The 14,686-nt window shown below is 36.1% G+C and overlaps 1 protein-coding gene across 1 annotated transcript in view; it reads left to right on the forward strand.

The window, feature by feature from the left end:
- The first annotated feature begins 649 nt into the window (after positions 1–649).
- Positions 650–14,686, forward strand: part of Swip-1 (EF-hand domain-containing protein D2 homolog Swip-1) — a 138,082-nt gene continuing 124,045 nt past the window's right edge. The window contains exon 1 of the mRNA XM_069840597.1: positions 650–940. Coding sequence (XP_069696698.1) covers positions 765–940 — 176 coding nt within the window. The 5' untranslated portion in view covers positions 650–764. The remainder of the gene's footprint in view (positions 941–14,686) is intronic.

The raw sequence follows: 14,686 nt of genomic DNA on the forward strand, positions 1-14,686 counted from the left end.
CTTGTTTTGAAAATCTATATTGTCACAAATTGAGTATCATGTATAGTATATAAATCATCATTCCTAGTTCTTGTCACGCTGAGATTCCCACATTTTCTAAATATTCAATATATAATAGCTCAGTATCAAAATAAGCAGTCAATATGATAATCAGTTCACTTTTGAAGATTATCTTCCCTATATTAGCTTTCCAAAGTGTCTTTTAAATGTTATATTATCAGTCATTCACGAAACATTCCTTAACGAGAGACATAAAACATTATTTTCAAAACTTCTGTTTGAACAGCTGTGGTGTCATCTGCCATATTTAACTATCTGTCAAATGAGTTAACTGCCTAAAATCCTACATTTGAAGTTAACAAACACTTAACAATCTGTTCAGCCAAACTAGTGTTGAAGACATGAAAAAACTATATTTAACAAACTGTTTAGAGTTTAACTAACATTAGTTAAATGTTCTAACAATACTTGAAGAAACCGGCCTAAGAATCATCCATAACATCGATTCTAAAAAGTATCTGATTCATTTTGGTTGTCATGATCGTAAAATACAATGTTATAACTTTCACCTTCGCGCATGCGTAGAGTGGTTCCCGCCGTTCAACCAGCGCCGTCGCTCTGTAGTCTGCTAGAACGAGCTGCCAATTTATCAGCTGGGTAAGTTGTCTTCAGTTATCGTGCGTCTGTTGTTAGGAACGCAGTGCGGTGTAGTGTGGTGCGATCTGACAGCTGGTGACTAACAGAACACGAAAGTAGAACGAACAATGCCCGCGGACCAAGAACTGAGTTCAATTCTTACCAGGCGCCAGGCGATAAACGAAGCACTGGACGAGGGCAAAGAAGTCTCTCCTCAATTCAAAGCTGTTAAGAAGAACATTTTCAGCGAGTTCCACGAGTTTTCACGCCGAGAGATAAAGGAATATGAGAAGACATTCAACAGGCAAGTATATGAATCATGTAACACTAACTTCAGACTTCATTAATAATAAAAACGATATTAGGGTGTGCATAAAGATGTATAAGATATAACTTTTATAAAGTGAACCGCTTGGATGTGTACACAAACAATTGCGTAACTCTCTGGTCCGATACGTTATTGTTATTACAGAGTAACGATAATCTGGAATACGATGAATAAATAAATAAATAAATAAATAAATAAATAAATGTGGTTTATTTAACGACGCTCGCAACTGTAGAGGTTATATCAGCGTCGCCGGTGTGCCGGAATTTTGTCCCACAGGAGTTCTTTTACATGCCAGTAAATCGACTGACATGAATCTGTCGCATTTAAACACACTTAAATGCCATAGACCTGGGCCGGGATCGAACCCGCAATCTCATGCATAGAAGGCCAGCAATATACCAATTACGCTACAGAGGATATGATGAAATTCAATGGCGAAGCTAAAATGTAAATACTGGTAGGCTGAAAAAAAAATTGCTTACTTTGTATCTTTTTATAGAGCAGATGTTTATCGGCTTTTCTATGAAAATTTTTTTGTGACACGAACTCCACAAGATGATGATGATGATGACATTCATGTTCACCCCCAAACAGGATACAGGTAAAACAATATAACTTATTTGTCTCAGAGCACCCTGTTAGCCAAGAATATTTCTTTACCATGAAAATAAACAATTTGTATTTTGTCTTCCTCCGTCCGCTATTTCAATAATATGTAAATGTGTTGTCGGTCTCCTATCTTTGTGAGCACATTTTGTTTCATACGTCCAACTTGATAACGGTTTCTCTGTTAATTCTATAAATACTGACCTCAATGTTCTCTCAGTATGAGCCATTACAGTATTACACACGCACATACACGCGCGCGCACACATGCACTTTTGATTAAACTAAACTCAACAGCGCAGCACTTGCAGAGAACACCAATATAGCGCGACGTAATATTGTGGCGGAAGGCTAGCCTCGTCCCGTACGGAGATGTAGCGAATCGATACCCACCTCCTCAAGCTTGCGAGTCAAGGTCGTAGCCATGCCTTTCAAGGCTTTTGCCTTGAGCCTCGCTGCTCGCACTGCTCTCTCCACACTGCAACGATTCCAACAGTGAATTATTATATGGAAGGATCGTAGTGTAACCAAGTGCTAAGAACTTACAGGACTGCTGTTACTAGGAATAATGCAAATTTTTTATGTAGCTAAGCCTCAAAAACCTCTTAAGAGCTTCGCCACTGATGAAAAGGCAAATGAAGCATTAGTCATGTCAGTAATATATTTGTAATAATTCCTCATATAACAGAAAATAAAGTTTTGACCGTAAATTTCTACGCATTTCTGGTACTTAGAAACATTGCCTGAATATTAATTTCCAATACTTCCTGGTACAGGTAATCTATTAAATTTCCTGGACTGATAAGTTTTGGCACAATCAATTGTTTTTGCTTATCTCTCTGCTCTCAGGATTGATAGAACATTTGAAGTAACTTTTAACGTCATTGGAGAAGGTATCTACTAATTCTGGTATTTCGAAATATTACCCGAATATCCATTTACAATACTTCTTGGTACGGGCAATCTATTAAATTTCCTGGACTGCTAAGTTGTGGCACAATCAACTGTTTTTGGTTATCTCTCTGTTCTCGAGATTGACAGAACATTCGAAGTAACTTTTAACGTTGTCATTGGAGAAGGTATTGTAATGCTGCAAAAAAAAAATAAAAATAAAAAAAAAAAATAATAATAATAATAATAATAATAATAATTTCGATATTTTCGTGGAAATAAAAAAAAATGGTTTTGGGCATGTCCTCTGTGTCTATGTAGCGATTTCTCGTACACTATTGGACGAAATTGTCATATTCAATATTCAAAAGTCAATTTTTTCGGGAATTATGCGCATAAAATAAAATACTTTTGTGAAAGTTTCAAATAAAAACAAAAACATGCAATGGTAATCAACTTAAAGATTGACGGAAAAAAGTTTGGCCGAGATAAATTAACATACAGAAGTATTTCTGCTTGTTATGACTTTTCTTAGCTATGAAAATCGGAGACCATACACGAAGGCAGGTAAAATCGGAGAACAGAAGGGAGCTGGTTGATTGTCCAAGATTTTACAATCACTTGTAATCACATTTGTTATGCGTAAGTGAAACATTGAAGGAAAACTTCAAACGATTTTTTTAATGAAAAAGCGTTAGTATATTTTAACAACCAATTATGGCATTTCTTCAGAAGAACTACACAGAAGGAGATCCCCCCCCCCGGGTGGTTTCTGTGAGATGTGTAGTGACAAACACGTGGTTTTACTGTGCAACTACGTATAGTTTTATGCTTACTGTATACCTATATTCTAATGCAGCGGTTTCTAACTTGGGGTCCGCGGAAGCGAAGATATGTATCCGAAGATATTTCAATTAAGCTTAATTTTATGATTTTCTCTGGTTTTTCTCACATTGTTGGAATGTGTTTCGCTTTTCTCAGACTTTTCAGACTCAGAGTTTAACAGGAATGAAATAGCCTGATGAACTTCACTTTGGCTTGTATGTTTTGCCTGCCTATAGCTATTTTTAGTTTTTAAGTTTCTCTGAATTCAAGTCCTCAGGGCCCAACTTTAACAGTGTTCACCATCCGGATAAGCCTGAAACTAAGATACAGAAATTGAGTTGGTGGTCTTAACGAGTTATCTAGTAGGTATTCCATTCATTTCTCACTCTCAATGATTTTCTAGCAACAAATGATGATATCTTGTCGGATATCGTTGAAAATAAAAAAGAGTTAGTTCATTAACATTAAAATTAAGGGAATACCTTCTCTGGAAGAAAAATTCCTTCTTAATGACGTGTAATTTCCATAATTCGTTACACGGAGGTAGCGGCACTTACAATTAGATATCCCGAGGTATGTGACAATGTTAGTGGGTTAGTTGAGGAGAAATCTTGGAAATTACCGGTGACAGCAGTAATTTGCCTGTCAAAGACGATGAGCAGCTATTAGAATAATCGGTAATTTCCCAGAATGTGTCGCTGCACATAGACACAATAAACTTAAACTTAGTATACGCAAAGTATATTAAAACCCTAAACTAACCTAACCTAACCTAACCTGAATCTATGACAAACCTGTTAGGTTAGTTTAGAGTTTTAGTATACCTTGCATACACTAAGTTTAGGTTTAGTGCAAAACTGGTCTATGTGCAGCGACATATTCTGGGAAATTACCGAATAATCGTCTGATTCTTGCTTAAATAGAGTTTCCAACAACGATACTGTTGTAATTTTGGTTGTATTCACGACACATGAATCGAATCGTAATAAAATAATTAATGGCACTTGCATCAGCACGCTTGTGTGATTGTACATGTCTTCCTAGGCGCCTGATTAGACGATTCTAAGCTTTACTTCTCGAAGTTTGCTGTCTCTATTATGAAATTATTATTATTATTATTATTATTATTATTATTATTATTATCCTCATCATTATCATCATCATCGCCGCCTTTGGTTTAGATGAAGTAGAGTTAAATTCTATTTGTAAAAACATATTAATCAGTTCCATAAATTTTCACATATGTGTACAATAAACACCCCACTACTATTTAAGGGGAGGTTGTAAGCTGATTTGGATCAAAATTAACATTTTTTGGTTTTTAGCTGAACTAATAAATTAAGAAAAAGTCGGTAGGTTAAGGGAGATCACAACTACAGATGTGCAAGTTTTCATAGATGTAGATTGAATAGTTTCTGAGATACGTGTACCTGAAGTTGCTAAATTTAACACTGCGAGGATAGGGCTTACAACCTCCCCTTAATTCTAAAATAATAAGATAGCTTCTTGTAAATAACTTTAATTTAGTCTTTCATAAACAGTATTATTAAATTTAAATTAATTGTTTAGTGTACTGTCCATGTATTGCATCTCCACAATGGGGCAGCTTCACTTATTGCTAATAAATGAGCTGGTTTCTTTTATTGTTATTCCTAACAATTTTCATGACGAAAGAGTGTCTCGTGATTATACAGTAGAAGTTAAATATGACTGTCCCTTCATGAACAACACTCGGTGCATACATAGGCGTGGCAATATTTCTCCCGAATTCTGGAAAAAGCAGGAAGAAAAGAAAAGTTGTAATTTACTGATTATTTGATTCCGCCTATAATGACAAGTAAAAAGAAAAACATTATTGTTAAACGAATATCACAAACAATATTCATGCGCTTCGTCGAAATAACATTGAAATGAAAATTAAAAATAGGCTTCTAGAATGTTTGTAGAGTGAAGTCATAGTATAGTCGATTGTTTAACTGAGCTGATAACAGCGGGAGTGGTGTAATTACAATGGAACGGCAATGACCTCGCTTCTTAGTAAAGCTCAATGCATATTTTATAACCGTATTGCGAAATTGCTATACATTCCCTAAAATTAAAGTAAGAGTAAATTTTGTCGATTATAATTTTACTAATGGACTCGGAGAGTTGTATAGCGTAATACTAAGTGAACTGCATCATACAGTGGCGTACGCAGAATTTTGTAAAGGTCGTTATTAAGACTGTTTGCAATTTACATTATCAGTATTTTAAATTTTGTGTATTATTATTATTATTATTATTATTATTATTATTATTATTATTATTATTATTATTATTATTATGTTGCGGCATATTTATTAATATAATACTATGTTCTAATAGAACATATTCATGAATATCGCTATAAAATCTTTGAAACGTAATTTCTTCACAGACATCCAATTTTTAATAACAAATTTTAATTTGTGTTAATTTTGTGTATATATACAGACGAGGCCAAATTATTAGACTAAATTCATTATATGTGCAACGAAACTGTATTTATCGGTAGAAATAGTGAACAAAAATGTATTTTGCACAGATATAATGAACAGAAAATTGTCTTGAAGTTAATAATATTTTCTCAATATTCCCTTATTCTTTATTAACACGCTGATTTTGTCAGGGATGCTGGAAACCAAAGTTTGACACTTTCTTTGAATATTAGCATCATTTAGCCAGATATCAGACAGTGCTTAAATGAATCCATGTTTTGTTGTAAGCCTCTTTTTGTTCACTTTCTTCCTCAGTATAATTCACAGATTTTCAATTTCTTTCATGTCCGGTTTTCTTGCAGGCCATGGGAGAATATCTTCTGCAGTATATAATTAAAACACCAGTAGTACTAACATAGCCAGAAAAAAATATACTTAGCCACTGGAAAAATATACTAGAAGATGTAAACAATCATGTTTACAACAACAGAGACTGTGAATTATACTGATAGTTGATATGATATATATATATATATATATATACACTGAGAAATGTGTCAATTATGTTTTTAACATAATTTTTCTTTAACTCCTCCTAGGCCATGGAAGTCTTAAAGTTTGATGAACAGGAGGTTAAAAGGATAAAATGTCCGTGCACTGGACACTATAATATATTGCACACAGAGTTCCACTACCTTTTTCTCCAGAAGAAAAGTACGGGCTAAGATACTCTATATAACAGGAAAATTCATGAAAACAATCGGGTATATTGAAATATATGCAATTTTTTTAAAGTTCAAGGGGCGGTTCAAATCCAGTAAACCCTTCCCACCCCCGTTGCGTAAGTCCCTGGTATCGTATAATATAACAAAATACTTTTGTCGAAGTGTAAAAGAAAATTACTTGTGCTAAAATAAAAGCAAAGAAAATATTTGTCATCATTTATCTTTGTATGGCGAATTTTATTAATTGTTTTCCTTACAATATTGCCACTGCTCAATGTGGAACTGTTGTGTGTCAACTTATCCATCCTCTCCTTTTTGCTGTAATAATAATAATTAATCCTTATACTATAGGTGTTTGCTTTTTTTTAAATTTTAGTTGATACTTTATTAAGATTCTTGCTGATGGCGTAAATCAGGAATGTCATATCCGCAATACGCGAAATCAAACGACAAACTTATAGTACAGTCTAGTATAATACAGTTACGAAGCTTGAGTTGTGAGGGTGCTAGGAACAATAGACTGTGCCAGTACTATTTCGCATTGTCTATAATGAGGCGATAGTAGCGATCCTAGTGGTTAGCAACTATCTACGGATGCATATTTACCACGTATTGAGCTTCGTGACTGTATATACTAGACTGTGCTTATAGTCTCCAAATATTATTATAATTAGGCTACAGTTTGGGATTATGCGGCCAGGGAAGCAATAAAGATTCTTAGAAAAAATAATTATGTGTAGTAAAAAAAAAATGCTAACTTTCGTGTAAATTGTACAGACCGATTATTTAGTCCTGACAGCTCAACGACGCGAAAGAGGGGAAGTAATAGGAGGAGTGGGGAGAGTTCCGGAGTAGAGATAAGGGCGAGCGGTTCGGTAAAGGAATGCAGTACAGCTTAATTGTACTGGAAACATACCGCTCTACCGCACGCATGACATCCGATCATTCCGAAGGCAAGCGAGTGAATAACCCAAACACCCCTTGGCGTAACTAAATGGACTCGCCTGACCAGGGCACACATCGCCGGCGACTGTCAGGACTAAATAATCGTACTGTACTCTATTACCTTTCTCACATGCCTGCTATTGAAAGGATAAGAGCAAATTTGTTCCTAGCGAATTGGAAGTTTGAAAGAATCGGTGCATTAAATCGAACAAACTCTGCACAATTCTCAAGTAATCGATATTTTTAGAATTCTACATGCGAAAAAGTACGCCCACCGATGTCAGAATTTATTCAAATTGTATCGAATTCTCCCTTGTGATTGCGCAAGTTAGTGCGGAAAATAAACCTTTTCGCTGCTTGCGCGTATATCGCGGAATATTCGTGTTCTTCTTCCAAGCTCATGACTCATACTAAGGCGGACTTTGATAAGAGAAAAGCTAACAGCAGAATGGAATTAAGGTCATGTTTATTCTGTTTTTAGTCTCTTCCAATTGAAATTTTCAAGATTACATTTGAAACCGTATTCAAAGTTTGTCTCGAACAAGACCTACACTAGAAAACGTGTTCGAAAAGGTTTCTTATGTAGTTCACAATATATGTCAATGATATTACAATGATGTACATCTCTTGTAAGGCATTGTAACTATCACTTGTATGCTGACGATCTTCAATGCTACATCTCTTCCCGCTTAGACCGAATAAATGACGCTATAGATAAATTGAACGAAGACATTGACTCGATTGTGACATGGACAAAGAAATTCCATCTTAATATCAATCCTGGAAAGACACAAGCAATTATATTAGGAAACAAACGGCAAACCGACGCTGTAAAGCACCTCGACATTTCCCCCGTTAAAGTAAGTACAGTGCATATCCCTTTCAGTTCTTCGGTAAAAAATCTTGGCATTCACATGGATAATAATGTCAACTGGGACATGCAAATCACAGAAACCTGCAGAAAAGTATATCCATCATATCATTATCCATGTGCTAAAAAGTATAAATGTTCATCTTCCCTCTTGCTTAAAAAAGTCCCTTGTGCAGACGCTTGTATTTCCCTATTTTGACTATGCTGACATTTTACTGACTGACCTTTCCAGCGACAACAAGACGAAACTTCAACGTGCTCATAACTTGTGTGTACGTTTTGTAAGCAATGTTCGTAAATATGATCACATTACCCCATCCCTGGAAACAATAGGTTGGCTTAAACTAGATAAGAAAAGAAATTTACATTCACTTCTCCTTCTCTTCGAAATCTTGAACTCTTCTATTCCTTCGTACCTGTCGTTTCGCTTCACTTACCTTTTTTCCCACCACAATCTGAACACACGCTCTCGCCATGAAACAATACTAACAAAACCATCCCATCGCACCTCCTCATACTCATCCTCTTTCACAATAGCCCTGCCAAGACTCTGGAACTCGTTACCTGCTAGCATCAGGGAATGTCGAAATAAAATTGAATTCAAACGCAAACTTACTAGGCACTTGGTCAGTAATTGAGACTCGTTCAGACATGGTTTCTTGTAAATACTTCTCTTAATCTGTCACAAAATATTTCAATATCCGGTAATTTCATTACTATAGATTTTTGTTATTGTAGGTTTAATTTGTAATTCAGTAAATACAAAAATATTCTTTGTTCTTAACTTCTATGATAAAATGTCTAGCTTTCATTAATCAGGTAACCTTGTCGTACTTTAATTTTTATTGTAATTGTAATTGTAAATTTAATGTTAATTGTAATTTTATTGTTCATATTATAGTTGTAATCCCCTGGTAGAGGGGCAGAGAAGGCCTGACCAGGTTAAATAAATAAATACTACTAAATAAATACTACTACTAATATCTGTATTAAAATATTATAGCAGTTGCTGGGAATCATATAGAAATTTGGAATGTTATCTGTTATCTGTAAGCGAAGGTCTGTGTACAGAGATCGGATATAACCAAGTCTTTTTCCATACTTCATTTTGTTAAATTATAACCTGCACTAACAGCAGTGAGTTATCGTTTCAGAGGCACAGTATCTCGAACTCTTTGAAGGAATGTTGTTATACTTGCCCCACCTCGTGTGGAGCTACCGATATTCTTGTTATCGACCCAGATAAAGGTGTTTATTTCTGGGTGTGCACTCCTTCCAATAGCGTAACGTAAACCCAATACAGTTCAAGCAAGTCACTATCTTGCTGGTCTGTTACCGTATACTAGGTGGATGTTGAAAGATTTTAGTTATTTTTTGGTGACCGGTGACGTCAAGGATCTGACCTCTTGAGCGAATTAATATCACTCAAATTTTTCAGTATTAGGGGAGTTCTGTGTAGTCTGATCTGTAAACGGACATTGACCATGTGCATTGCATGAGTGAGAGGACTTTTCGTCACAAGTATATGGACTGCATCATTGATCACAAGTTCTTAAATATCCTTCCTCATATAGGAATGTGGAAGATCGTTAAAAAAAAACTACTGTTTACTTTTTATGTGAACGTTTGCGATTCCGCCACTCTCCATTTTTTGTTATATAATATTATATTTTGTACATTTATAATTTGTTTTACTACATTTGTTTGTGAGCTGGGTGTTTATTGAAGGACATGTGACGTAATGTATACTCCGTGCACACTTATACTCATTCTAATGTTGTTGGACGAAGAAAACGGTATTTACTGATTACTAAATTCCTGAAATTATCTAAAAACCATTATTATGACTAGTATAGATGAAGAGGTGAGACCTGGCATGTGAGTTGTGCGAGAGGGGAAAGAATGAGCTATCAGAAAAAGAGTTCGTTTCATGATTGTTAATATCATACGAATCTACAGACACAGAAGTTCATCTCATTCTAAAGCTCCAGGTCATCCCTATGTTAAAATCGGTAGCATTTTGAAGAGAACAATCGCCAGGATCGCCACCCGTTCGCCGTAAACGAACACGAGATGGCAGTACAGTCGCTGATGCAATTCCAATGGGAGTTGTGACGTGACTCCTTATGTAACAACTAGATGGCAGCATAGTAAACCTGACAAAAGTTGTTACCGTCAAAGCCTATAAGGCCGAGCAATCTGGGTACATATGATCTAAGCTAAAACCCATCTTCCCCCTCCATACCCATTGATGATATAGCCACGGCGCATGAGGTCACAGGACAGGTCTTGCCTTTTCTTCTGTAAAAGTGGTAAACTTTCTCATGGCTAAGTTATTTTTTAAATCCGTTTGTACTACTTGAGAGAGTTTAATAAATTCTGGCCTTGGAACCTTTCTCTCCATTTTCAGTAAAGGGATTTTTTCACTAAATATTAAATTAACCAGTTAAGACATGAAGCCGCAATAAACATCTGAAAAACAAAAAGAAACGGCCGCAGAATAGTTTACATCACAGTCTTCTACGTAAGAAGTGTTAAACCTGGAATGCCAAATTACAAAACAGAAAAAAAGGTCTCAGGTCCCTGGACACAGAACTCTGTCATTGGAACAAGAACACAGGCAAGCTCGCGCCGCCTTTAATGTTAGTAGGAGATAAGCCCTTTCAATGTGGAAGATGGGTCTGTCAAGAATGATAATTTTTCCTGTGATAAATCGTTTTTGTATTTTTGAGAAATTAGACCTTTTCTCTTTGGGACGATTATGCTTGTTGCTGTTTTTTTTCTTCAAATTATTTTTCAGACTTCAAAATAAACTAATGTAAGGGCACAATGCAAGTTTCTTCCAAGGACGTGCATTTGCGCGACAGTAAACACCTATTTAGAACAACACAGCGAGTCTCGTAATATAGGAACAAACAATTTTATAAACTCGATTCGTAACAATTATTGTAGACTCGTTCAGTTGTAAAGTTACTTCTTAAACATTTCGTTCATAATGGATAATGGAATTTCAGTAATAAACTTGAATAAAAATTGTGTAATTACCATCGCCAGAAGAAACATTTCATGTCGCAATTCAGACATAATTTGAAAAAATTTAAAGAAAGAAAACATAAAATTGGCCTGCTTGAAAATGAGGTTGATGTACTGACTTATGAACACAGAACGATATATCTGTATTTGTAAATGAACGCATTGCAGAGTGATCACAGAATATCATTGAATATACCCAGAGGACAGCCTCATTGCCACCTCATTGAATGGAGTTAATGTATTATTCATATCGTGGCGTTCTTCACATTTTATCCTCGTTAATAAGCTGACGTCTGGCACTGGTCAGTCTCGCTGCGTAGTTGGCTGTACTTTAGGGTTGCCAACTAGCCGGTATTTCACCGGCCCGGCCGGAAATTTTGTCGGATCTCAAGATATGGCCTGTGACCTGTATCAACCCCTTACCAGCTCTGTTTGTGGCCTGTAATTTTATCAAATGAGTTTGAGAACTTGTGATAAGAAAGCTTTTATAAAATAGGATAAAAGGGATTTTCCTCTATTTTGTGGAATATCGTAACATTTAACTGACAACAGCTTAAGGTATGGGAATTTCAAAGTATTTTTCAGCCTTAAAACTGCATGGGTTCAACACCAAACGTGAAGGAATAGTACATTATGCAACGAGCCTATAATGGTGGTAATTAAGACGCGAGGATGTTTATGAAACGAGCGCAAGCGAGTTTCATAATTTTCATACGAGCGTCTTAATTACCATTATAGACAAGTTTCATACGACTTTATATGCTCGACCATATTTCTAACTTGAAATTATTCATAAGTATTCATGTTATTGTTATGTGAGTGAGTGCAATACCCTACCTCATAAATTGTGAGATGTGCGCAGACGCGAAAGTATTGATTTTTTCCGCGAAACGAATGTCGACGACCTTGATATAATCTAGAGCAGGGTCGTCAGCACAGAGCACGCTGGGGCTAGCCTCTCTTACCCGCGGAAAACGCAGTGCACTATAGTGCTCTCGTAGCTGCTAGCGGGTATGCTCTCTATCTCTCCCTGTTGCACGACAGTGCGCACGGGACGGCACCGCGTACCCTTTGCACATTTCAGCGAGTGCTGACGACCACTGATCTAGAGAGTAAGATAAAAATTAATCTTCATATAACCTTGAAATTGAATTCGACATTGAAAAACGAGATGACAAATTGAATTTATTTGAATATTATTTACAATTAACGCTAATTATTATAGTAACAGAACATAACCTTCTGCGACAGTATTGGATTTCCAGCCTTCGTGACGTTTCCCTAGTTGTCTTTCGATTGCATATCCGAGAATAATCGAAAACCTGAACTTTAATGAATAGGTGTACTTTAATGATATGCATTAAAGGACTGCTACCAGGTGTGTAATTACTACATTTCGGCATGGTCGAGCATAAATAATATTATGTGTTGGACTAAAACTAGAGTTTCAACTAAATGAAGATACATTCTATGGCGAACTGTGCTTATTAAATGAAGTGGCTCCTTTCTTTCTTTCTTTCTTTCTTTCTTTCTTTCTTTCTTTCTTTCTTTCTTTCTTTTTTTCCCTTAGTTTAACCTCTCCCTTTTAGGTTCATTTACACTACCCACACCACCCGGGCCTTACAGGGCCGCGACCTGTCGGGAGAGGAATTAATCTATTGGATCACATACATACTTTTTTGACCACACAAGGACATGCAGGGCCTCCCCGGATGAGGATCAGCTCAATGCCAGGGCCACCTCCGATACAACACAAACATTTAAGACATTACACATCATTCACTCACACATATGAAAGGATTAAGGGAAGGATCGCCGTCCATGGCCGGACTTTCAAGAGGTACAATCCCGGCATTTGCCTGGAAATAACTGAGGAAACGATGAAAAACCTAAGTTAGGATTGCCGGCCCCTGGGATCGAACCCCGGACCTCCCGAATGCAAGGCCAACCCTCACCACGCCGCTAGCCCGCTCGAAGTGGCTTCTTCCTTTGTGAAAAATGAATATTTGACAAGTGTTGGAAAACGGTGTAAATATTTCCAGGATAAGGATGCCTTGGAGAAATCTCCACAAATAAGAATGATGGTATTTGAACATGTGTTTGCTATTCCTGCAGGTAGGACCGTACTTTTGTGGACCCTGTATTCAGTATCACGGAAAACTTACGTAATGGCAAGAGGAAATAATAGAAGCTGAACTTCGTATCGGGAAAAACCTTAAATTTAGCTGTGCAGAATTTTATCTCTTTATAGCAGAAGAAAAAGAATGTCTTAAAACTGTGACATTAAGCTCCAAATACAAATATAAAAAAGTGAATTTGGAATAGCGAAGCAAGTTTGTTGTTTCTAAATTTTATTGTTCATATCAGACATCATCAGTATATGTGGCCTATTTATAGGCCCACTGTTCATTAAAAAAAAGCTGCTTCCTTAGAAGATCCTGCATTTAGTGTGTGTGTGTGTGTGCGTGTGCGTGTGCGTGTGCGTGTGCGTGTGCGTGTGCGTGCGTGCGCGCGCGCGCGCATATATAATATGACCGGTAATATTATTTATCAGAGTTGGCAACCCTACTGTATTGTAGTAAAGAATAAACTTCGCTACAGTTATGTAACAAATAGGCTAACATACAACGCTTTAATTTCAGCATTTTCAAATTCCCACTTTGAACATAGGCCTATATAATTAACGTGAAATCTCCTACAAACAAATATTAGTTTTATTTTTGCTACAATTTACGCATTTTTATTTAATTTGTGGAGCTTAAAATTCTTACAATTGAGCTATATATAGTAAGAAAATCAGAATCTGAATTTTTGGAATTTTCTACGGAGAATTTATTAAGCAGTTTATAGAAGTGAAATTTTATACGTTACTTACTTCGTTACACTTGCCTGAAGCTCTCACAAAGTACATAAACAGTTCAGTCAACATTCTAAATTATCACGTGTTACTATACCCCTCCAAATTAGCAAGTCTCTGTTTGCTACAATAAACAAGTCTAAACACATTTTGAGTAAAACGACTGCAGACAAACTGATGGGCGGATAGATGGAGATATAGTCTGCCAAAACAACATTGCGAAAGTAATTGGTAATACATTTCAATATCTAAACATGTTTTAGAGTGAACTGTTGCGATGCTTTTCATTATAAAGAAATAATTAAGAAATAAATATGTGTAATATTTAAAAGCTTCTGAAACTTTTTTTGTGAAGAAATTTAGACACGGATATACAGAGTGTCTAAAAAATAGCCGACAAATTAATTGTGATATCCTGAGCAAGATAAATCCAGTCTCTACCATCATATCCCACCTCCCTCAAATCCATTTTTATATTATCCTACCATCTACGTCTCGGTCTCCCCAAAG

This window comes from Periplaneta americana, chromosome 11 (genome assembly GCF_040183065.1).
Source record: "Periplaneta americana isolate PAMFEO1 chromosome 11, P.americana_PAMFEO1_priV1, whole genome shotgun sequence".
Taxonomy (NCBI): Eukaryota; Metazoa; Arthropoda; class Insecta; order Blattodea; family Blattidae; genus Periplaneta; species Periplaneta americana.